The sequence below is a fragment of the Lathyrus oleraceus genome, chromosome 7, assembly GCF_024323335.1.
Source record: "Lathyrus oleraceus cultivar Zhongwan6 chromosome 7, CAAS_Psat_ZW6_1.0, whole genome shotgun sequence".
Lineage (NCBI taxonomy): Eukaryota > Viridiplantae > Streptophyta > Magnoliopsida > Fabales > Fabaceae > Lathyrus > Lathyrus oleraceus.
The window spans coordinates 132,438,613-132,462,692 of record NC_066585.1 but is presented as its reverse complement, the minus strand read 5'-3'; the positions used below and the strand labels follow the sequence as shown (position 1 = coordinate 132,462,692).

General features: G+C 34.8%; 1 protein-coding gene across 1 annotated transcript; it reads right to left on the bottom strand.

Annotated features, from left to right (window-relative positions):
* Positions 1-587: 587 nt before the first annotated feature.
* Positions 588-7,593, bottom strand: LOC127101206 (calmodulin-binding transcription activator 4). The gene is made up of 13 exons (XM_051038556.1): positions 7,230-7,593; positions 6,861-6,992; positions 6,580-6,695; positions 6,295-6,383; positions 6,068-6,113; positions 5,207-5,666; positions 3,966-4,066; positions 3,748-3,841; positions 3,431-3,654; positions 2,467-3,140; positions 1,601-2,183; positions 1,108-1,395; positions 588-908 (listed from the first exon to the last, which is right to left on the bottom strand). The coding sequence occupies exons 1-13, from the start codon at positions 7,237-7,239 to the stop codon at positions 816-818; spliced, it is 2,910 nt and encodes a 969-aa protein (XP_050894513.1). The 5' UTR covers positions 7,240-7,593; the 3' UTR covers positions 588-815.
* Between the last annotated feature and the right edge of the window lie 16,487 nt (positions 7,594-24,080).

The window sequence follows — 24,080 nt, the reverse complement described above, 5'->3', positions numbered from 1 at the left end:
GATTTTTCACAAAGGTGTAAGAGCACCACTAAGGATGTAATAAACAATCCTCTAGGTTTAAACTAGTTCCAAGATGCCTCTATAAATACCTTTTCTCTAAAAGAAGAGAGGACAACTTAACCCACAAAATGCATAAACACATAGTCTTCCACCTCACGTGAATTGACCCTCCCTTACCTTGTAAGCACCACTAAACAGGGTCACTCGCCGCCACGAGCAAGCTCTAACCGTTTAGAAAATCACTAAGGTCTCTGATAATCCCTACTAACTTAGGGGTACCACACACTCCTGTACTTTTTGACAAGTACAACCTCTAAAATCTTTCGGGCTTTTAGGCCCAACCAACCCAGCTGATTCACGCTCTTTCAAACCCCATGGCAGGAGCATTGCTTTGCAATCATTAGTATTAACAAGAGCAACCCTAATACCACTTTCTCTAAAAAGCACAAAAGCGTCTTCCAACATATATATACAATCAATAATCCAATGTGAACCTACCATTCTGGATACCCATAAGCAGCCACAAGCAAATATCTAAATTTCAAAGATATATCATGAACAAATGAAAGGAAAAAAAAATCAGTTCCTTCAACTCAAAACCATGTCCTACCTGCATTCACAACCATTTTAAGCTTTACAGAGATTAACTTTCATCATCATCATCACTAACATACATACAATCTACTGTTTCAACAACAAACACGTTAGCTTGATCTAAGCATCTAGTCTAGATACAAATACAAAGACCAACAAAATGTTGATGGCGGAAACTGATAATTCAATAGGGTGGAAATTAATAACGCTACCATTGCTCCCTAGGGATATTGATAAGAATCATCCTCCATGTTTAAATAATCTTCTATAGAAGTTGTTATCAATTTTTCTTCACTCGTACTCGCAAGTTCAGCCTGCAAAAACGTTGCCAAGTTATATGTTGTAACACAATACAACGACACTCTAAAGTCAAAATGGTTTATATAGATCTGCATGGTTACTTATGACTCACAGTATAAGATGTCGTATGAAAGGCTTATAGCAGGTAAATTTTAACTGTCAAAATATAAATCAATAATTCATATATATCTTTGAAGACTAACTTTAACTTACCTTGGCTTGACGATACTTCTCAAGCATGCGATGATATTGATCACGAGCATCGGGAGATTTGACCATGGACAGCACCCTTGAGACAGCCTCTTTGATTTCAACATCTACTTTCTGTTTTCTGAACACCTTGAGAATATCTTCATCTTCATTTTCATTAATCTCCATCTCTGGTTTGAAACCTCGTAAACCAACTCCTTTTCTACGCCATCTTAGCACAACCTTGTCCAAGATTCCAACCGCCCATAATACTCTGTAATGCTTCCTAACTTGGTAACCCCTCACATGAGCCTGCCAAAATAAATTAGAAATAACTGAAGCTTGATAATAATGCAGTTGAATCTTCACCCTCAAACTCCAACCACCAAGTTTATTTGTCATAGAATCTAGAAGAAGTGTTACTTAATATATACGAATAAGAATAGTATCTCTATGGAGCTCTCGTTCTTTCATTTTTTAGGGTCAAACTGTAAACTGTAAAGCTAACATCAATTACCTGTATCTTCACTACTTTTTGGCGCAATGATAAGAAATCTCTGCGACCTTTCCAACCTCGATATTTTTTCTGAATTGATAATGCAGCCGAATCATGTTCACGTGAGTTCCGAAAGGCAAGTTTTGACATAGCATAAAGCTCTGGCATGTCTTCAATGCTATTTGCATTGATATCATGTCCACTCATAACACCAACTGCTTCTTTTACTCTCCGTTTTCTAAATGAATGTGAACGAAAAGCAGCTTGTATCCGTGCAGCTGCCTGAGTTGTATTTCTTACAGCAGCTAATGAATCTTTGAGTGAGGCCCGGTCCTCACTAAAAGCAATATTTTCCTTGGAGACATTGCTAACAGTTAAATCCGCTTGAAGCTCCGCAGAACTTTTAGATAGCTCACTCTCTTCCAGTGTAAGAGATGACAGGTGGCTTGTTACAGCTACCTCTGAAAGATACCCTGCCAATCCTTTATGCCCACTGCGGGCTGCAATTGATGCTGCAGTTTTACCAATTGGATCCTGTGCACTAGGATCTGTCACTGCTCCGGCAGATGCACCAGAAGCTATAAGCGACGCAACCATTTTTTCCCTGTATGGAATAACAAACACTTCAGTCAAAAAAACACAGAATACTTTAAAAAGGATCCGCTAAATCATGAAAGTTTCATCTAAATAAATAAGGCTTTTATTGATAATTCTTGATACAGTTATCAGTTTTGGCAGTGACTGGATGAACCGATATTTTTGTTTGTTGAAATATAAAACTGTGCATTTGATTTGATGGATTAGGAATCCTATAAATACTTAACGATGAATGAACGATGTTCAAATGATTTCTGATATGAGAAGTATTTTTTGAAGTTTTCCGTTACCTTCCAAAACGTGCAGCCCAATGAAGGGCAGTCCACCCGTTGATGTCGCGGAAATTTATATTCACGCCACAACTGAGAATAGGGTTCAAGGCCCACTCAAATCCCAACCCAGCAACCATGTGAATAATCCCTTGTTCTTTCTTGGACAACGAACAGCCTGTTTCTTCATCTACTTTCCGGGATCTGCAAGTAAGCCACAGCTGTAGCTTATCCTTCAGAAGCTCTTCAAGAAGCCAGTTGGCAGTACTAGAAGAAGTTCCACTACCAAATAGAAGAGCATCTATAATATGGCTCCATGAATCATCATCAGCTCTTTGTTTTATGAAAATTCCCGATTCATTGTTATCGTCACTTACAGGTGACGCAGAAAGGAGCACCTGCCCAAATCTAACTAGTAATAACAGCTCTTCTGGAGTTCTAGTGGCTTCTATTTCCAATGGACTACATTTGGTGCAACTCTTGGTGTTATCACGATACTCAAATTCTCTTACTTCACTGCATGACTCTCGGTTTCCAGAAGTAATACACAAAGTAACATTTCCAGGAATGTGAGATGGAACTTCACAATACATTACACCATCCTGAATTATCTCAACAGGAACTTCAACATCGCCAAGCATACAGGCCCAGGAAGAATCAGAGGGATGACAAAGAAAAGATCCAATAATGAAAACCTGTGCAGATGGGGCTTTTGGAATCAAATCAGGAAAGCATCAATAATACAAAATCATTTAAGAGAAAAAAGCTAGAGCAAAAGAGAAGTTATATGCTCTCAAATAGTTAAGCTTAAATGTCCTAGGCCACTAAGCATGAACAACATATCCTAAAGATCTTAGGAACCTAGGTAAGTTATAAGCACCAAAACTATTAATCACAACAATGAGCTCTTTCAATGTTCAGAGATACCGCTAGTTATAAATCATAGTGTAGGGCATGCAAGCAATAAGACTTGAAAGGCACAAACCTTTGTAGTCTCAGAGGCATAACCCCATTCTGGGGAGACTGCCTTAATAGTAAATTTCTGTTTCTGTGAAACTGTTAAGCTTGAACCTGCATCATGAGATGCTCCAATTTGATTTTGGTCAAACAATGGCGCATAGTAGCCGGAACGAGCATCTCGTGTTTCTACCATAGAAGAATATGGAGGAAGTGTGCCTCCACCAACACCTTGAGGTAGTGAGAAAACAGCTGGTGACATGTGAGGCGCATCAGAGGTGGAAGGAACTCCAAAATAAGCCAAAATAAAAAACTGTTAATTGACAAGGTGAAAGTAAATCATACAGTTTCCAGCATTATCAGTGTTGAAATTTGTCCAGCAACAGTTTTCCTGGTTCGTAACTGGTTCCCTTATTGAAGATGATTGTGAGCTTTCTTGCTTTAAGTATCAGATTTCAAGAATTGAAGAAACACGCGGAAAAAAAATATTATTTCAACATCTGAGCAAACATTAATTGGTAAAATGATAGAAATTTTGTGAAATATGTTCTAGCAATACTTACATTTCCAGCTGGCAAGTATACACTTTTCCAAGATAAAGCCTTTTCATTTCCATCAGGGAAATCACAGTCTAGTAATTCACTATAGCTTTCACCACTATCACCTACAAGAATATACACTACTTTTAGCATTTTAACTCTCTTCTCTAAGCAGATGATGTTTAATTTTAAGGAAGAGGAGAAAACAAGATCCAAACAGCTAAAACTCACTTGAAATTCAAATTTTGAAAGAATAGGTAATTTACAGTGGACAAGTAACTAACTAGCTTCAGGAGAAAATTCAAGTAAAGTCAAAACCACAATAATTTCATAAGCAAACCTTTGGCAACTAAAGTAGTGAAATGGTTCTTAGAGCAGGCTACATGTCGGAAGCCTATACATGCACAGTCCAATCATGCTGAATGGGCCTAAGTGAAGTTTATAGGACCTATATTATATCAAAGTAAAGCTCCTTGCAAGAATCTGTAATTTACGTGATTGGGCTGATTTTGAGCCTAAAAAACATTGTTTAAGCATGTTTTGTGGCTTTTTGGTATTTTCCTTTAATTTTCCCGCAATCTTAGTAGTTTCCTTGTTTAATCAGAGGTTCTAAGGGGAGTTACAAGGCCTATACAGTATCAGCAAAAAAGCTCCTTTCAAGCATGTCATTGTCACAGCTTAGCCTTACCTGATATAGCCTATTTTAAGCCTAAAATCAATTGTTTAAGCATGAGTTGTGTTTTCTTTTTTTGTATTTTTCTTGAACTTTTTTCATACCTTTAGTATTTTCCTCGTCTAATTTGGGTCCTAATTCGGATAAGTTGTCACCACTCACCATCCTATAACCATGTTACATTATGTTCCTTGTAGCATTTTTTTCAATAATATCATGCCTATTCTCTCAAACGTATGGCAATAATTCAAGACTTAGCCAAGTGCTTACCTTGTCTTCGTATGACTCATCAGCCACATGAAATGTTTCAAGACATGACCAATTATTTTATTTTACTTGTTAATCGTGAAATAGGAAAAATACATTTTCATATATTATGTAACATAAGGAATTTCCTATGAAACCTTTAAAGGCCGTTCCACATTTTTATAAGTTCATATCGAGATCACTTGAGTTTCAATTGGAATAATGTGAAACACAGGAAACCTATAAGAGAGCATACATACTAAAACACCATATAGATTGCGAACCCAGATATTTCACTGATTTAAAGCATGTATACATTTTCAACAGCTCAAGTTTTTTATATTACCTTGCCTTCCATTATATCCGTCATATAACAGCCCCTGACTATCTGGTCCAGAGAGAGCAGCAGATTCTTCTTGCTTGTAGATCACTCCTTGATGGTTCTGTGATTTTAAATCATGGGTAGCTTCATTCTCCTTGTAGAAGGGAGCAATTTCTTCAAAGCTTTCATCATTCAAACTTAACTGCTCCTCCAATCGGCGCAAAGCTTGAGTAATCTTAAGTTCAGTTGAGGTTCCTGATTCTGCTTCCGCTCCTTCCGAGTGACCCATTCCATTGTTCAAAATAAATATATCAGAGGTGACTTCTGCAGATCCAGGACTGGAGAAACTCTGATTAGGTCCACAGGAATCATCAACAATGGACATTGAACCTCGATTCTGAGTATTATATGACCTAGGACTCTGACTGAATGCAGAAGAGGAACCTGGTGACAATTGTGTGCCAGGTCCAGAACTGACCCTTCCCTGCAACATGTGAGTGCAAACAGTAATGTGGAAACTATAGTTGTCTGGAAGTATCCTACTGTTGCTAAGAACATGGTGAATAACATAATATGATCAAACAATTGCCATACAGGAACGAACTTAAAAGAAAAAATATAAACAGCTTATGGATTATTACAGGAGGCATTTACAAAATTTTAGTACATAAGAGTATGGAAAATGGTTGACATAAATTAGTTAAATTTCAAAGGCGAACAGTGCAAAAGGAGGAAGTCTTAAACTGTAATATATCTAATGAGGTACATAGTTGGAAAATGAACTATCTTGCAAAAGAACTCCTTTCCCTAGTTTCTTTAGAGTGACACAAAAAATTACGAAGTACACTTTCAATGCTTATCTGAAATCATGTTCTGAAGACTTACCTCGCCTGTGTCTCGGTAATGAACGAGAACAATATGGTCAAATTCCCTGCCATGAACAACAGCACAAGTGATTATGGATAACAACTACTACAATAACATATAGATGATCAAAGTGTGTGTTTTTACCAAAAATTGCATGCTCTTCATTTTAAAGGATATATAAAATGCGATAATAAACTTGATAGTATGAGGGATAAGCAGCTATGTAACAGGAAAAAGTTACTCACGGATCTAACATCCAATAGCTCCGCCTCTGGAAATTAGAGTTCTGCTCTCCATGTGCATAGTAACAATTTATGGCTTCAACATTTCCAACCTAGTCATGCAGATTTTTATGATTATTCAATGTGAAATGAAAAACAAAAAATCAATATGCGGAATACCATGGCATAACAAATGTTGGCCAAAAGTCATAAATACTGAAAACAGGCTAAAACAGTACCACAAGCATGACCATGTTATTAACATAAGAGCAACTAATAAACATAAGAGCATAAACACTTATACTGCACCTTCAGCCGTTCGTGGGCTTCTCCTACAGCTCTTCCATCTCTTTTCTTCCGCCAAGCATGACCATCTTTACGGAAGAAACGCAGTACTCTTCTATTAAACAGAAATAGGGAACCACCTGTTTAGGAGACCAATTGATAATATTAACACGCAGAAGCAATTATAGAGTTGTCCGTGTTTCAGAGCTCCTAACAAACAACTAACAATTCACTAGCTTTAACACAGTAAGAGTAAAAGGCATCAATTTTTTTCATTTCGTGGATAAAGAGAACAGAAATGTTACTTGTTGGCTGTTGCGGTGGCTCATGAGTGAACTGGTACTTTTCATTATTCTGTAAAATGTACATGACTTCAGCCGGCTTGAGCCATCTCCTTTGAGCTTCTTGATACAGATCATTGATATCATATTCGTAACCTGAGACAAACAATGATAAATAAGTCAAACTGTCTTATCATTTACAAAACAAAACCTTGATGGTCCCCTATTCAAAATATCTATCATAGTAAAAAAAAAACACAAAGTACCATGTGATGTGGTTCAATTCAACTACCGAATCTAAAAAACAAACCAAGTCAAAATAAATTCAACGCCCTTTCATTCTCACCAAATTAACCTGTAGAATTTAAAGACGAAAAAAGTAAAGATGTTTACCAGATGCCATGGTATAACTGAATCTGGATAATCGAATCAAAAGGCAGAGAGCATTTTTTTGTTCTGAAACAGTAGAAATTGCTGCGTTATAGTGAAAAACGTGATTTGGTTTAAGACGAAGCTAGAAAATCGAAAAGGTTATAGAATCAGAGTAGGCGTTGTCTGGGGATGAATTGAAAAATTGAAAAATTGAAGATTAAGGTGTTTTCTGTTTAGATAGATAAAAGTAATTACTAGTACAAAACTATTAAACAAACAACAACTCGGTGACAACGAACAATTAAGACTAAAGACCAACAAGAGTTGTAATTTTATTTAATTGTTTAGTTCTACTAGTAGTATTTTAGAATGATTTTTTTTCTTTATAGTGCTTTATGCCGTTGTTCTTGTCTTGCTTTTTATGTGCCGGTTTGGTTGTTTCCATTTTACTCGTGTAAAATGTTCAACCCAAGTCAACTAAATTCTGATATTAAATTCTTTCAATCTTCTCTTGATTATAGTCGAGGGAATTAAATTGTGATTTTTTCTATTAAATTCAACGTTAATAATAATAAATAAAAAATATTTAAAATGATTTTTTTAAAGTGTCTTTTAAAAATAATTTAACAAAATACATAATATTTTAAAAACCATTTTTTTGAAAATGGTAGTAACTTTGTTCCTTTTTTAAGTGTCATTTTTTAATTTTTTACGCATACCAAGAAAGCTACTCATTATTATCACTTTTCAAACAATAATTCTTCTTTTACCTATAATACCCTTCATTATTTATTTCATTCATTTTACTTTTTCTCTATATGTAATAATTACATAGGGGTAATTTTGACAAAAGTGTAATTAATACCACCTTGAACTTTGCAAGTGACAATTAAAAAAAACAATTTTTTTAAAGAAAGTGACACTTATAAAGGAACGGAGGGAGTAATAAATGAGATTTAAATTAAAACTTTTTTTGAAACTTTATATACAATCATATATGGGAATTTTTACCAATATACCCCACATTTTTAATTAATTTCCCAAAATAACCCAGGTTTCAAAAAAATTCCCAATATACCCCACTTTTAGAGGGAGGCGCCAATTGGATTGGCGCCCCCTCTTAAAAATTGCAAGGAGGCGCCAATTGGATTGGCTAGGGCACCTGCCCTAGCCAATCCAATTGGCGCCTATGTGTAATTTTTAAGAGGGGGCGCCAATCCAATTGGCGCCTCCCTTAAAAAAGCCTCAAATGAAAAAACTTCCAACATGAAAGTTGTAGATCTTTTCAAAACAATGAATTTGGATATAAATTTTGCAACATTTGGATTTTTTTTGAGAAAGTTATGGGTAGTTGAAGTTGGACTTCTGAGTTTTTCAACTGTTATCTGACCTATAATGTTTTGTATTATTGCATGTGTTTCTTTTAGGAATATGAATTTTTGTCCAACATAACATTTGAAGTAGACATCTTAAATTTTGCAATGCACTTGGTCCCACCTCAAAATAATTAAAAATGAGTGAGTTATGTCCCTGCGAACTTGACCCAAAATTAGGATTGACACATCATCTCAGACACGTGGCTCTCTACTATCCTGCATGCTGAATACTCACTTCTGTCTTGCATGACAAACACATCAACTCTTGACTACCTAGCATGCTTGACACATCAAGTCACACTGTATTGCATGACAGACACCTCATCTCTGAAATTACTTGCATGCTTGACACAGTATCTCAGACTAGCTTCAATGTGAGACACTGATACCATCTATTTAAGTGTCTTACTATCACATTCATCTGCACTTGCAAAATACTTTTCATCTTCACTCACATTCCTCTGCACTTGCAAAATTTCATCTCCAAAATACTTTTCATCTTCACTCACATTCCTCTGCATTTGCAAAATACTTTTCATCTCCAAAATGTCATCTTCATCATTATACAGTATCAACGTTCACTGCAACGGTGAAACTTTTGAGTCTGAGCTTCATGGTTTTTGTTTTAGAAACACTGATACCATTAGAGTTTCGATGAAGAGAAATGCAACATTTTTGCATTTCAAAAAAAGAATACAATCCTTTATAGCATCAGGTATTGTGTCAAAGATGATATATCAGAATCCTATATTTTTTGAGAATGGTCAATGCAAGTTTTCCCCCCTAAAGATACGAGACGATGAAGATGTACAAAGCATGTTTCTTAGTCATGAACATTCAGGCATGGATTGTATCGAGTTGTACATTACTCTACAACCATGTATACCGTCTCAACAGTCTCAACTAACAGATCAGGATCCAGCTGGTGGAGATGCTGTAGATGATGCACAATGGTCAGATGAACTCAACCCAGAAGCAGAAGTAGAGGTCGACGTTGTTGATGAAGAAGAAGAGGAGACTGAGATACAGGTTGATCACATCCTGAATAACGACGATGAAGATGAGGCTCAACCACCACCAATACCTCCTACTCATGCCTATATTCCTCCTCAACATATGACAAATATGGATCTTCACGACGATGAAATGTCCGACAGTGTCTTCTACAATCCGTATCCGAGACCAGTAGGCGAATTAAAGGTGGGAGACATGTTTCGTACCAAAGAGGAATGTGTCTTGGCAATCAAAAAATACCACATGAACAACTTTGTTGACTTTACGGTGAAACGCACTGATTCAAGAAGGTATGTTATCGAATGTCGTAACATGCTTTGTAAGTTTCGTTTGGCTGCATCTTACAAGAAGAAAAATGACTCTTGGGAGATCGCTTCAATAGACCCACCACACAGTTGCGTCGCAACAACCGTTGAACAAGATCACCGTAAACTGAGCACATCATTGATTTGTCGAGACATTCTGCCATTGGTAAATAAAGACCCATCAGTGAAGGTGAGTATAATTATATCACATATCCGAACAACATATAATTATACTCCATCTTACAAGAAAGCATGGATTGCGAGGACAAAGGCTGTTGAGCAAGTTTTCGGCAACTGGGAGGACTCATTCAAGGAATTACCATGGTTTTTATGGGCACTAAAAACTTATGTCCCACGAACTGTGGCAATTCTGGAGACAGTGCCAGCAATGATGCCAGACGGAACCTGTGCTACAGGTAATAGAATATTTCACCGTCTCTTTTGGGCATTTGACCCTTGCATCAAAGGTTTCGCATTCTGCAAACCTCTCCTGCAAATTGATGGCACTTGGTTATACGGAAAATACAAGGGTACGTTGCTCATGGCAGTTGCACAAGACGGTAACAACAATGTATTTCCCGTTGCCTTTGCTCTTGTTGAAGGTGAAACGGCTGCTGGATGGGGTTTCTTTCTTCGACATCTCAGAACGCATGTCGCACCACAAGCCAATCTATGTCTGATTTCTGATAGACATGCTGCCATCGAAAGTGCCTACAACAACCATGACAACGGATGGCATGATCCTCCTTCTACACATGTCTACTGTATCAGACACATTGCACAAAACTTCATGCGTGCTATAAAAGATAAGAATCTTCGCAAGAAGGTGGTGAATGCTGGGTATGCTTTAACTCAACCGTCTTTTCAATATTATCGTGATGAGATTCGTCTGTCTAATGAAGACGCGGGTAGATGGATAAATAACATCCCAGTAGAGCAGTGGACAAGAGCATTTGACGGTGGTCGTCGATGGGGCCACATGACAACAAACATTGTGGAATGCATGAACGGGGTTTTCAAAGGAATTCGAAACCTGCCGATAACCGCCTTGGTAAGATCAACCTATTATAGGTTGGCTTCTATGTTCGCAACCAGAGGTGAAAGATGGAGTGCAGTGTTAATGTCTGGACAAGTATTCAGTGAGTGTTGCATGAAGGTCATGAAAGAGGAGAGCATCAAAGCTACGACACACGCTGTAACAGTGTTTGACCGTCAAAGACAAAATTTCAGCGTCCAGGAAACAATGGGCAACAGCGACGGGAGACCAAACTTAGCCTACGCGGTTAAACTACACAGAAGTTGGTGCGATTGTGGAAAATTTCAGGCCTTCCGCATACCTTGCTCCCATGTCATTGCAGCATGCGCTTATACTCGTCAAGACGCTTACACCCATTTATCTGATGTGTACAAGGCAAACACCATCATGAATGTATATAGTCAAAGCTTTTCAGTACTACCAATGGAGGATTACTGGCCTCCATATGAAGGAGATATTGTTTGGCACAATGAAGAGATGCGTAGAAAGAAGAAAGGAAGGCCAAACAGCACACGTATCAGAACAGAGATGGATTCCACAGATAAAATGATAAGATTATGTAGTATCTGTCGTCAACCAGGACACAACAAAAACAATTGTCCCAATCAAGGAGCATCATCTAGATCTTAAGATTTTTGTAACATTTTATCTAGACCTTAAGCTTTTTGTAACATTTTATCTTGATCTTATGCTTTTTGTAACATTGTACTTCTGTAACAATCAATCAATATATATCATTAAGTTCTTGTTACAACGAGTTTCATAACCAACATCAGTACAAAACATCTGAAAACATAAATAATTCTAACTGATTACAACAATCAAATTAATGTCGTCTCGACCAAACATCATTTCCCTAGCATCCTTATCAGTCTTCATTCGCACCCAACCAAAGATACTGTCAAGTCTCTCAATACTTCTGATTTTTTCCCCTTCTGGTATTTTCCCGTCTAACCATCGAACCAGCTCCCTCTTCAGTTGATCTAACGTGGTGATGTTCCAAAACAGCATCAGCAATTGCGGTTTGTCTCTCGCATAAATCACCTTACCGTATCGGCGACGAACACCAAACATGATAGCCAACTGATTATATGAGTTGTGGAACAATAGGTCACACAACGCATCTATTTATAAGACAAAAAAGGCATTTTATGAGGGACTCGCCAATTGAGTTGGCGCCTCCATTCAAGTTTTAACAACAGTCGCCATATGAACAACTTTCATGTTCATCAAAAATCCATTTGAAACTTGGAAGCTCATCATTCATTTCAAAACATTATAGATCATTTTGACAGAAACCCTAATTTTAGGTCAACTTCGCAGGGACCTAACTCACTCATTTTTAATTATTTTGAGGTGGGACCAAGTGCATTAGAAAATTTAAGATGTCTACTTCAAATGTTATGTTGGACAAAATTTCATAACTCTAAAAGAAACACATGAAATAATGCAAGACATTATAGGTCAAATTACAGTTGAAACCCTAATTTTAGGTCAACTTCGCAGGGACCTAACTCACTCATTTTTAATTATTTTGAGGTGGGACCAAGTGCATTAGAAAATTTAAGATGTCTACTTCAAATGTTATGTTGGACAAAATTTCATAACTCTAAAAGAAACACATGAAATAATGCAAGACATTATAGGTCAGATTACAGTTGAAAAACTCAGAAGTCCAACTTCAACTGCCCATAACTTTCTCATAAAAAATCCAAATGATGCAAAATTTATATCCAAATTCATTGTCTTGAAAAGATCTACAACTTTAATGTTGGAAGTTTTTTCATTTGAGGCTTTTTTAAGGGAGTCGCCAATTGGATTGGCGCCTCCTCTTAAAAAATACACATAGGCGCCAATTGGATTGGCTAGGGCAGGTGCCCTAGCCAATCCAATTGGCGCCTCCTTGTAATTTTTAAGAGGGGTCGCCAATCCAATTGGCGCCTCCTCCTAAAAGTGGGGTAGATTGGGAATTTTCCTGAAAAGTGGGTTATTTTGGGAATTTCTTCGAAAAAGTGGGTTATCTCGGTAAATTTGCCTCATATATGCAATGGAAAAACAAAGACATAATTAGTCACCAAATTCCTTAACTTAATTTAATATTTTGCTTTAGTCTTTTAACTAAAAAAATATTATAAAGTAGTTCCTTAAAAACCATTTTGTTATCTGAAATGACATTTGTCGTTACTTTTTCTTAACAAAAATATTAAATATTAACTACATGGCATGACAACTAGGCAAATGGTAAAATGTTGACTCAACCATTGTGTTATAAACGCCTTATCGGGTTGAATCATGATCTTCCCTCTTTAGTTTTCTACATTTTCTAAAATTAGCGAAATATGTGTTCTTTCTTTTGTATTATTCAATCACCATCTTTCCTTTTTTTCGTTTGCGTTCAATCACCATCTTTCCTTTTTTCGTTTTCTTTTGCGTTCAATCACCATCTTTCCATTATTGCGTATTTTTGTCCTCTGAAATTATGTTCTTCAGGGGACAAATGTCGAACACAAAGATGCAGTGGACGGTTGACTTTTACTCGACATACTTGACGGTTGACTTCCTTTTGGTTTCATGCATGATCTCTTTGTAATTTGACTCCCATAAGAGCCCTCACCATACTCCCACTGTAAAGGATCACGATGCACATCACTCTATTCACCCTTTATGCTCTTCTTAACTCCCTTCTTTGGCTTGTACTCCATTGGTGGTGAACGCATAGAAGTTGTGGATGTATGTGTTAGTTCTCGAACATTTTTCTTTAACACCCTCTAGCCTACAATATCCAAAGTATTGAAACATGTCTTCAACTTTTCACACTCTACTTCTAAATCCAAGTTTGTATCACTTTCTTCATGACTAACATCATGATCTTCAATGTGTAATTTCTTCCAAAAAAAACATGAATTGGATATAAAGGAACATGATTTCCTTGTATTTGGAAACCAGAAAGTTGACACGCACAGGATAACTCATGTGTTGTTATAATGAAGCAACCACAAGCATCTTTGCTTGTACCAAACAATTTTACGCTTTCTAGTTCCTTCTCAATGTGTTGTATACACCGCCTTGAAACAAAACAGTGCAAGTTGGTATAGAATGGAGTGTTATATTGATGCTCAATGTTGACAATAATTTTTTGAAATGAGACATTGATTGAACCTAGTTGTAACTTCAACGTGGTGTTCACAGCATCTCAACTTCGGCATAAATCACCACCGCTTGTTATCAACATGTTTTTTAGTATTCAATGAGTAGACTCCACCCTAAAAACCCTAATTAAACCATAATGAGTCAACATGATAAACTATGCTTAGTAATTTAATAACATCAAAAAGAAGTTAGTGTACTTGTTCGTTGTTGTGTTCCCTAAATGAGTGACTTTGTTAGTCCAAGAAGCAATAAACTTTCTTTATAAGGTGTCAACCATGTTTCAGTCACAAACTTAACAAACAAAGGAATATTAGTACAAACAGTCTCAAAGTGCTTCAAGTGTGCGACAAACTCAGTTTCTCTATTAGCATAAATAATGTTGTTCCATAGATCCATGACATGTTCACATATTTCTGATTTAACATACTCTTTATATTTCATGTTAACTTTTTTTGAAATATGGAACAAACATAACAGATGAGTTGAATTTGGAAACACAACTTCAACTTCATTCATCAACGCAAGTTCTCGGTCCGTCACCACAACACTTGGTAGAAATTTCTTAGAAGAGAACGACTATTTGAGTTTCTCTAGTGCCTATTTGAATTTCTCCTCCCTTTCATGTTTCAAATAGGCAAAGCCTACTGAAAATGTCAATTTTGTTGATGTAACGCCAACAATCTCAAGCAGTGGTAGCCAATACTTGTATGATCACGATGCAAATAATCAAAAATATGATAAATCAAAGTATTTCGAAATGATATCAAAGTATGATCACGATGCATGTTACCTATTTGTCTTGTATGTACAATCAAAAACCAACACCAAGTGAAACATATTCAACAACTTCACTGAATCAGGATGTGTCCAGAAGATGTCAGCAACAACATTTAGGTCTCCCCTATTTCTTGTCCATCACATATATTTTTCTCTATGAATAAGAGTTAACAACATTATCATTTCCGTCAATGGACCTCTCTTGCTCACATTGTATGTAGCTCTCTATCTTTATACACTTGGGTAACATTGGTGAGGTTTTCTAGATCTTTGTCTTTCAAGGCAGAAACTATATACCATGGAACCATGGTGTACTTTGTCATGTCATTAACAAAGTGTCTATCATGAACTTTTAGACAACCCAATATATCATAAACTTTTAGATGGTTTATGATTGTGTAACCCACACCTAACCATCACCTTCCAATCGCTACCACTCGGTGCAGATCCCAGCCTAAAAGGGCATTTCCCTTTCATATTATAAGTTCCCCATGAGGATTTACTATTTTCAGATGTATTCTTTATTTTATAATTTTCTTCTCTCTCACAACCCATAATCAATTTATCTTTCCTACCTCGCTTGCCATTTGCAGTATCAGAATGAACAATCATAAGAATAATACCATGTTATTTGCCAATATTTTATGCTCAGGCTAATACTTCAAATCGGAACTCAAATATTTGTCATTTACATCACATGAAAAGTATATTATCAATATCATATAAGGGCGAAAAAATATTTAATTTAAACTTGTTACATAGAAAACATACTACTCAATGGTGAAGAATTGCATACAATCACTACATAAATTTGTAGATGACTCTGCTGGCCCGGACCACACAAATAAAGCATTTTAAAATTTTATACTATGTTATCAGAAATTTCAAATATATTCAAAAAAATTGGTATACCAAAAATTTGCTAATTTTCGTAATTTTTTGTGTTTTTCGAAAATTTTAACAATTTTCGGAATTTGATACCGAATTTTTTGAAATATTCGGTATTTTTTCCTGGAATTTTTCAAATTTCTAGTATAAATACGTGAATTTTGGCAGAAATGCGAAAACTTACGTATCGAAAATTTCAAAATAACTATCGGAAATTTCATTTTTACATGTTAGTAAAAGTGAAAATTTTAGAAGAAAAGTAAAATTGATTGGTAAACATTAGCAATGGTATTTTGGGAATTATGAAATTTTAGAGAGGTATCAAGTATAATATGAGGGGTGGCACGTTAAATCCTCTCACTTACTTGTGTGGGCCATAAGCTGAAAAAGTCCAACTTAAGTGGATCATATAATAATAATAATAATAATAATAATAATAATAATAATATAATATATTATTATTATTATAATAAACATATTTTTTTTTTATTATTATTATATTTAATAATTATTATTATAATAATAACTATTATTATTATTATTATATTATATGATGTTCCATATTCCACTTAAGTACATCGTATCTTACGGTATTCCATATTTATTCTATCTCTCATCAATTGTCCTTATGAATGTGACTCTGTAGGTTCTCATGACGTTGTCAATTATATTAAATCAGTTTAATATAATAAAGAGTGAGTGATATCTAGCAACGCATCACTGTTACCCAAGTCACGAAAATGTCATGTGATATAACAAAACTTTTTTGTGATAATATTATTATATATAGTTATTTATTTGCCTCATGTTTGTATTGAATACAAGACATAAACTGTGTCACCCTTGTCCAGTTCAATATTGAGCCCTAGACATTTATCCTATTACGCTGGATGGGAAAATTCCGTCTAGGTCATTCATGTCCCTTAACATGATTTGTGGAGTACTCATCAACTGTCTTTATGGTCGTCAAGTTACGGACAATGTTTGATCAACAATAATGTCGAAGAGTGGTATACACCACTATCACCATGAGAATAACTTAGGACACGTTCGCATAACATTTTATGTAGTATTCTCAAAGCGGGTCAATCTGGTATAAATATAACTCTTAATATTCATACATATGTTAAGACTTGATAACTTTTTATCCATGATCCATGAGATGTGATCATCAGTCTATCCACATAATGGTCTCAATGCTTTAATGTCATCTCACTTCACAATAAAGCTCGACTACAAATACTTTAAGAATAATGTCCTTATGTTTAATGGAATCTCATGATTAAGTCATACTTAACATTTCATTAACGGACTAACTATTCTAGGGACTTTATTATTTTAGAAAAATAAACATAATAAATAAATGTATTTTATTATTAATAAATAATTCGATACAAGTACCAAAACTATTGACCTCTAGGGCTTACACCAACAGTTAAATGCCTATTCCTAACACTACCCGCTGACTTTCTACTTAGGACTCCCCCTAAATATGAGAAACGCTCTCACTTTCTCTCAATCTCTAAAACCTAGTGATGGGTGATTCGCTCAATTATCAATGTCGAGTATTACAACTAAATAAAACATATATTCTAAGTCAAGTTACTGAAACGTAAAGGTGTACATAAAGATGTTGAATATACAACTCAATTAGACAACCTTTCTATGCCAACATACTGAAACATAGAGGTGTACATAAAGATGTTGAATATATAACCCAGGTAGACAACCCTTATATGTCAAATTACTGAAACATAGAGGTGTGTATATAAAATAACCATAACTCTTGTAAACCCTAACACTCTAAAATATTTAATGTGAATGCTTACTTTCAATGTAGGTTTGAGCTTCTTATATAGCATAATAACTGTGGAATTTTCTCCTTGGATATTAGCTTTATTTCATCCAAAATTAATGTAGAATATGTTGGATATTATTTGTTCCATAAATCTCTCAAACACGATATGATTTGTTTCAATTTAAGTTCAAATTTAAATCTTCAGTTAAAACTGAATAAATCTTCGTTCAACTATCAAACAAATAACTTAATCATATTGCTAAACCAATTAGCAATAAAATTTGATCCAATCTTTGACCAGAAATCTTCTAAAACGCAGCAGCAATGACCTGTTGTACAAGGCTCATATGTCATACCAATATGTTATGACATTGTGTCCAACATGTGTCCCTTATGCACCTCCGTAGAACTTAAGCAAGCTAGATTAATATTGAACACTTTGAACACTTCTCTATGTCGTTGTTTTGCAAAAATACAGTCAATCCAAAATGAACAACAATATTCTCCTTTGGAAAATTGTGGCAAAACAACTCTTCAAGATATAACACTTATTTAGACCATAACAAGTGATCGAACTTCAAAGCATACAATCATCAGCAAAAAATTTCATCACAGTTGAGCACAATGGCGAAAAATTAGTAGCATTCATCACAAATGCCACACAAAACAATGCTCTAAAATCAATCAGACAAACATGCAATCATTTACATCTTAGTCATGCATGGAACTCAGTAAGCTCATAGTTAGTAGCATACAATCCTACTAACAAACAATTATCAACATGCAATCACTCACAGACTTAGTCATACATAAGAAAAACAGTTAGTAGCTAATAACAAGATATGCAAAAACTACTAACATAAAAGCTCACATCAGAAATGACCAGATGTCTTTCCCAATGATGCAGCATATGAGCACAACATTAGCACTTACCCAGATGGTTAGTATTAAACAACTACATGTGTTACCTCATCAACATTGACACTACTCCCCCTTTTTGCCATAATTTAGCAAAGGGTTAGTACTTCAAATAGCACCTAGAAGTCAATCTAGTATATATTAGTATGTTAGCACATACACAAGCAAAAACATGAGTAGAATAACTAGAACAATATTCAGAGATGCACAAGCATTAGATATGTTTTATTGTACAAACGTTCAAAGAGACTATAGAGCCTTTACAAATAAATAAATAAATAACTGCCAGGTACAAGGGCCAGAATAGAAAACCTATAACACTAGAACTGTTTCTTCAATCCATCCTCCGCAGTTCTTGTAAGTAATCCATGTGCATAGTAACAATTTATGGCTTCAACATTTCCAACTTAGTCATGCAGATTTTTATGATTTTTCAAAGTGAAATGAAAAAAAAAATCAATATGCGGAATATCATTACATAACAAATGTTGGCCAAAAGTCATAAATATAGCCATATCAAGTTAATTATGTTTTGAAAACAAGCTAAAATAGTACCACAAGCATGACCATCTTATAAACGTAAGAGCAATTAATTAACATAAGAGCATAAACACTTATAATGCACCTTCAGTCGTTTGTGGGATTCTCCTACAACTCTTCCATCTCTTTTGTGCCGCCAAGCATTACCATCTTTATGGAAGAAACACAGTACTCTTTTATTAAACAAAAATCGGGAACCACCAGTTTAGGAGACCAATTGATAATGTTAAAAATTCAGAAGCAATTATAGTCATTATTAAGAAACAAACATGATCTTACGATACGAAATTGAACATGAAATGTAATAACAGAAAACTCTATTATATGAATCTATTCCTCTTAACAATTTGACTTTATTTTATCTTTTGTCATAGAAATATATTATACACAAGTATCTATATGATAAACACTTACGCTATAAGCGTCCTAGTAAGCTTTTATCCAAACATTGTTTTATTGGACACGTGTCGTATGGGTGTCGGACACCTACGCGTGTCGAATATAGAAACATGCCTAATCTTAGAGATGTTCATGTTTAATATCTCTCAACGGGCAACTAACAATTCACGAGCTTTAACACGTTAAGAGTAAAAGGCATCAACTTTTATTATTTATGTCCTTAAGTGGATGAAGAGAACATAAATGTTACTTGTTGGCTGTTACAGTGGCTCTTGAGTCATCTGGTACTTATCATCATTCTATAAAATGTACATGGCTTCTACAGGCTTCATCCATCTCCTTTGAGCTTCTTTATAAAGATCATTTATATCATATTCGTAACTTGAGACAAACAATGATAAATAATTCAAACGATCATATCATTTGCAAAACAGGACTATGATGGTCATGTATTCAAAGTATCTATCACAGTAAAAAAAAGACAAAGCATCATGTGATGTGAATCAGTTCAACTACATAATCTAAAAAGACAAGTAAAAATTGATTCAACGCCCTTTCATTCTCACCAAATTAACTTGTAGAATTTAAAGACGAAAAAAGTAAAGATGTTTACCAAATGCCAAGGTATAATTGAATCTGGATAATCAAATCAAAAGGCAGAGAGCATTTTTTTGGTTCTGGAATAGTAGAAATTTCTGCATTATAGTGAAAATCGTGATTTAGTTTAAGATGAAGCTAGAAAATCGAAAGAAAAGCGAAAAGGTTATAAAATCAGAGTAGGCATTGTCTGAAGATAAATTGAAAATTTGAAGTTTAAGGTGTTTGATGTTTAGATAAATAATACTATAGTATTAAACAAATAACAACCAATTATTACTAAAGACCAACAAGAGTTGTAATTTTATTAAATTATTTAGTATTCTATAATGGTACTTTATGTTATTGTTCTTGTCTTGCTTTTTTGTACTGGCTTGGTTCTTTCTATTTTACTCCCGTAAAGATATTTTCATTTAATAAAAGTCACAATATCTTTTTTTTTCCCGAATCTTTGATCCATTTTGTCCCTCAACTTAAAAAAAATCACCTTGATTATTTGTCTCTTCAAACAACATCATATAAGTTATTTATGTCAAATTGTCTTAAACTACGTATATTTATGTACTCGTGGGAACTGAGTTGGAATTTACTTTTCTTATTCTTCTTCTTCATTTTGGTATTTGTTTTTTCTGGAAATCTTCATCCTTGTGGAATATAAAAAACCCTAAATTGAATTAGGGTACAACCTCAATTGTTGTTCCATCCCCATTCTTTGAAATTGCGAGTTCTATCAACCATGAGTTATGGTCGTTGTTTTTCCGCTGTGAAACAGAGAGCGCATGAAGTTTTTATTCTAAGTTATGCTCAATTTCCAATTTGCGATGGAAACCTAATTGTCTTTGTGGAGACATAGTTGTTCTTCGCAGGGCAACACAAATTAGCAATTTTGGAGAAAAAATTGGGGTTGTCCATATTTTAAGATAAAATTTCTAAGTTTTGCAAAACCTTCATCATTCACAAATTATTGTATAACATTTCTCTTTGGTTACTTGATTTAAACATGGATCTACTCAAGTTGAGTGTGGCTTTTTTGATTGGTTCTATGAGGAATGAGAGATGAGAATGACTAAATTTTGACGAATCAAAGCATAGGTTGGAAAAGTTAACAAATGAAGTTGATGCAACAAAAAGGAAGGGTGAAAAGTTAAGGGTGACAAATGAGCAACAAAAGACATATTTGTTGGAACTTCAAATTCAAATGAAAAACATTATCCAATTGGAAGAATTTTTAGAAGATAATGTCTTTTCTTGTTTTCATTGTATTAATTTTAAGGATGTCTTAATTTTGTACCATGATGAAGTTATGTATCAATAGGTACTGATTGGTTGTTATCAATTGGTATCGGTTGGTATTAGTTAGTATCAGTTTTAAAGTTGTATCAGTTTATATCAGTTATTTTCATATTATGTACCAATTTGTGAATTTAAAACGTACAAGTTTGCTAACTCTGCATTTATGTACCAGTTTGTTATATTTATTTTGTTATACCATTTTGTTATAAACATAATTTATCGCTCCAATTTGTTATATCAGTTTGTTATAAACATAATTTGTTGCTCCAGTTTGATTTTGCATAAACATAATTTGTTATACCATAAAATAATTCAACATAAACAGCAGAAAGTAACTTGTTATACCAAAAAACAACTTGTCAAACCAGATATTGCATAAACATAATTCAACATTTGTCAAACCAGACATTACATTTGTCATAAACAGAAGGAACTTGTTCATAATACATAAACATAAGGAACTTGTTCAAAATACCTAAACATACATTATGCTAACTTTAACATAGGCATACAAAAGTAACTGAAAAGACAGGTTCTAACAAAACAAAAATGGATTCTTTGTTCAAAATACAAAATCAAACACTCATCAAACAAATTTTAAATATGCTAATTGGTTTTCTTGTTTGGAGTAGTCCTCTTTGTTGGAGTACTCATCCTTGTAGTTGGGCCAACCACATTCTTAGTTGAACTTAATCTATTTCTAGGTCATAGGGTTACACCTGATGTTGACATCTGTCGTACCTTGAAAAATGAGAACACGACCTCACGAAGCGTAATTGCACGCTCACGGAATATCCCCAGCAGAGTCTCCATCTGTCGCACCTCGAAAAAATGAGAACACGACCTAGCGAAGTGCAATCACACACTCGCATGTTGGACTAAACAGAATCGCCACCGAACTTTATTTATTCCTAAAAAGGAAAGGGGAAATATCGATAAAACCCAAGAAAGAATGACAATAATATTGGTCGTCGCAACCAAATCAGGGTTCGAGAGTCGATTATGCAATGGGAATTAGCATCCCTCATGTCCGCCGTACTCAACGGGAACCATTAGGTTAGTTGTGCATGTTAATGTTAGCTTAGAAATGTTAGGCTTCTTAAGTTATTAAGAGGGAAAGAAGAATATGATCAAGAGAAAAGAGAAAATGTTTTTGGATTTTTGCAACGAAGGCGACTAAACCTAAGTTTTTATTAATGGGCCTGACGAGATTTACAAACCATGCTCCTACGTATCTCTGGATTCAATAGAGAACTTAAGGCTTATGTAGTTCTAAGTAGAAAATGTTTATTTGTTGGTCAATTTTAGCGAAAGCTACTTTTTGTCAATCGATGAAAACATTATTGGACTACCCAAAACAAATGAAGAAGGGGATGTTTTGCATCACAACCGAATGGATTTATAAATCAACATTCATGGGCAACATCACAAGCTTGCTCACACGTTCAAGTGGACGAAACATTGTTTTGTATCGTCAATATAAAGTACCTTTTGCTTACAAAAATGGTTTAAGGGTCAATCACACGGAGACGAGAAAAGAGTTTGATTGGTTTGATGTGTTTTGAGTAATGGAGAAAACTTGGATGGGCGAGATATCCATCTTGAATCCTAGCCTCAGGAGTGCATGTATCCACCATGTTCCATTTCTATCTTATTTACAAAAAAGTGTTTAATATCTCTTAGATTTTTTTGAGATTTGATTGAGAAAGGGTTTGAAGAAACCGCATTGAAAGTTTTGAATGATAGCGAGATCTAAGATGGGTGAGATATCCATCTCGAATCTTAGTCTCAAGAGCTCGTGGTATCCACCCCGTTCCGTTTCCATACTTATTAAAAAGTGTTGAGTAGGCATTAAGTATTTTTGAGTTTTATTGGGAAAATGGCTTGACATTGGATCAAACTTTTGATGGTCGATTGCAAAAGGTTTGAATGAGATGGTTTGCAAGAAGATGGGGTAGAAAGAAATGGATTGATTTGGTTATTATTGTTGTTGGATCTAGTCTTTATTTTTGATATTTTTAAAGAAAAGGTTGGTTTTATTCTTGTGTTAGAACTAGCTAAATAAGCAAACAAACAAAGAAATAAAAGCGGTAAAATTATTATACGTCATGAGAATAAGGGTACATTTTTTCGAATAAGGATATAGGATAATGAGACGATTAAATCAAAACTCAATCAACAACAATAATAAATGAGTGTAGGTGCAAGAGGATGGTCTCATTGTAAGAAGGCCCAAGAGTAAGCCATGTGAAGAAAATAGCAACATGGAGGAGGGAGGAGTGAAACTTCAATCATTTCCCTCGTGGTCCTATTATTGTCCAATATATATGATGGTAAATATACATATTATATAATTCTTGATAAAAATGAAAAAAAAACATAAAATAGCAAAAATGGGGGCATGCCTAATTTGAACCCAGGACCTAGTGGTTGGGAGCTAAAGGCTCTACCACTCTACCAAATTTGCTTACTTGTCATTAATGTGCAACCAGTAATATATATAAAAAATAATAGCACGCTGAAACCTTGAAACAAACAAAATTAATAAAACAGTAGTAGAATTTTCATGAACACATATGTTCATCTTCTTCTTCCCAACCTTAAAAACGAAAAATCGCAACAAAATCCAAATCAAACTCTATTAAAATGAAACTCAACAAAAACAAATATAAGAAGTATGAATCTCATGAAGCCATACATGAACAACATATTCAAACTCAAACTAACCATCCCGGAAAATGACGACGTACGTCAGAATAACGGAAACTGAAGCGAACTCGG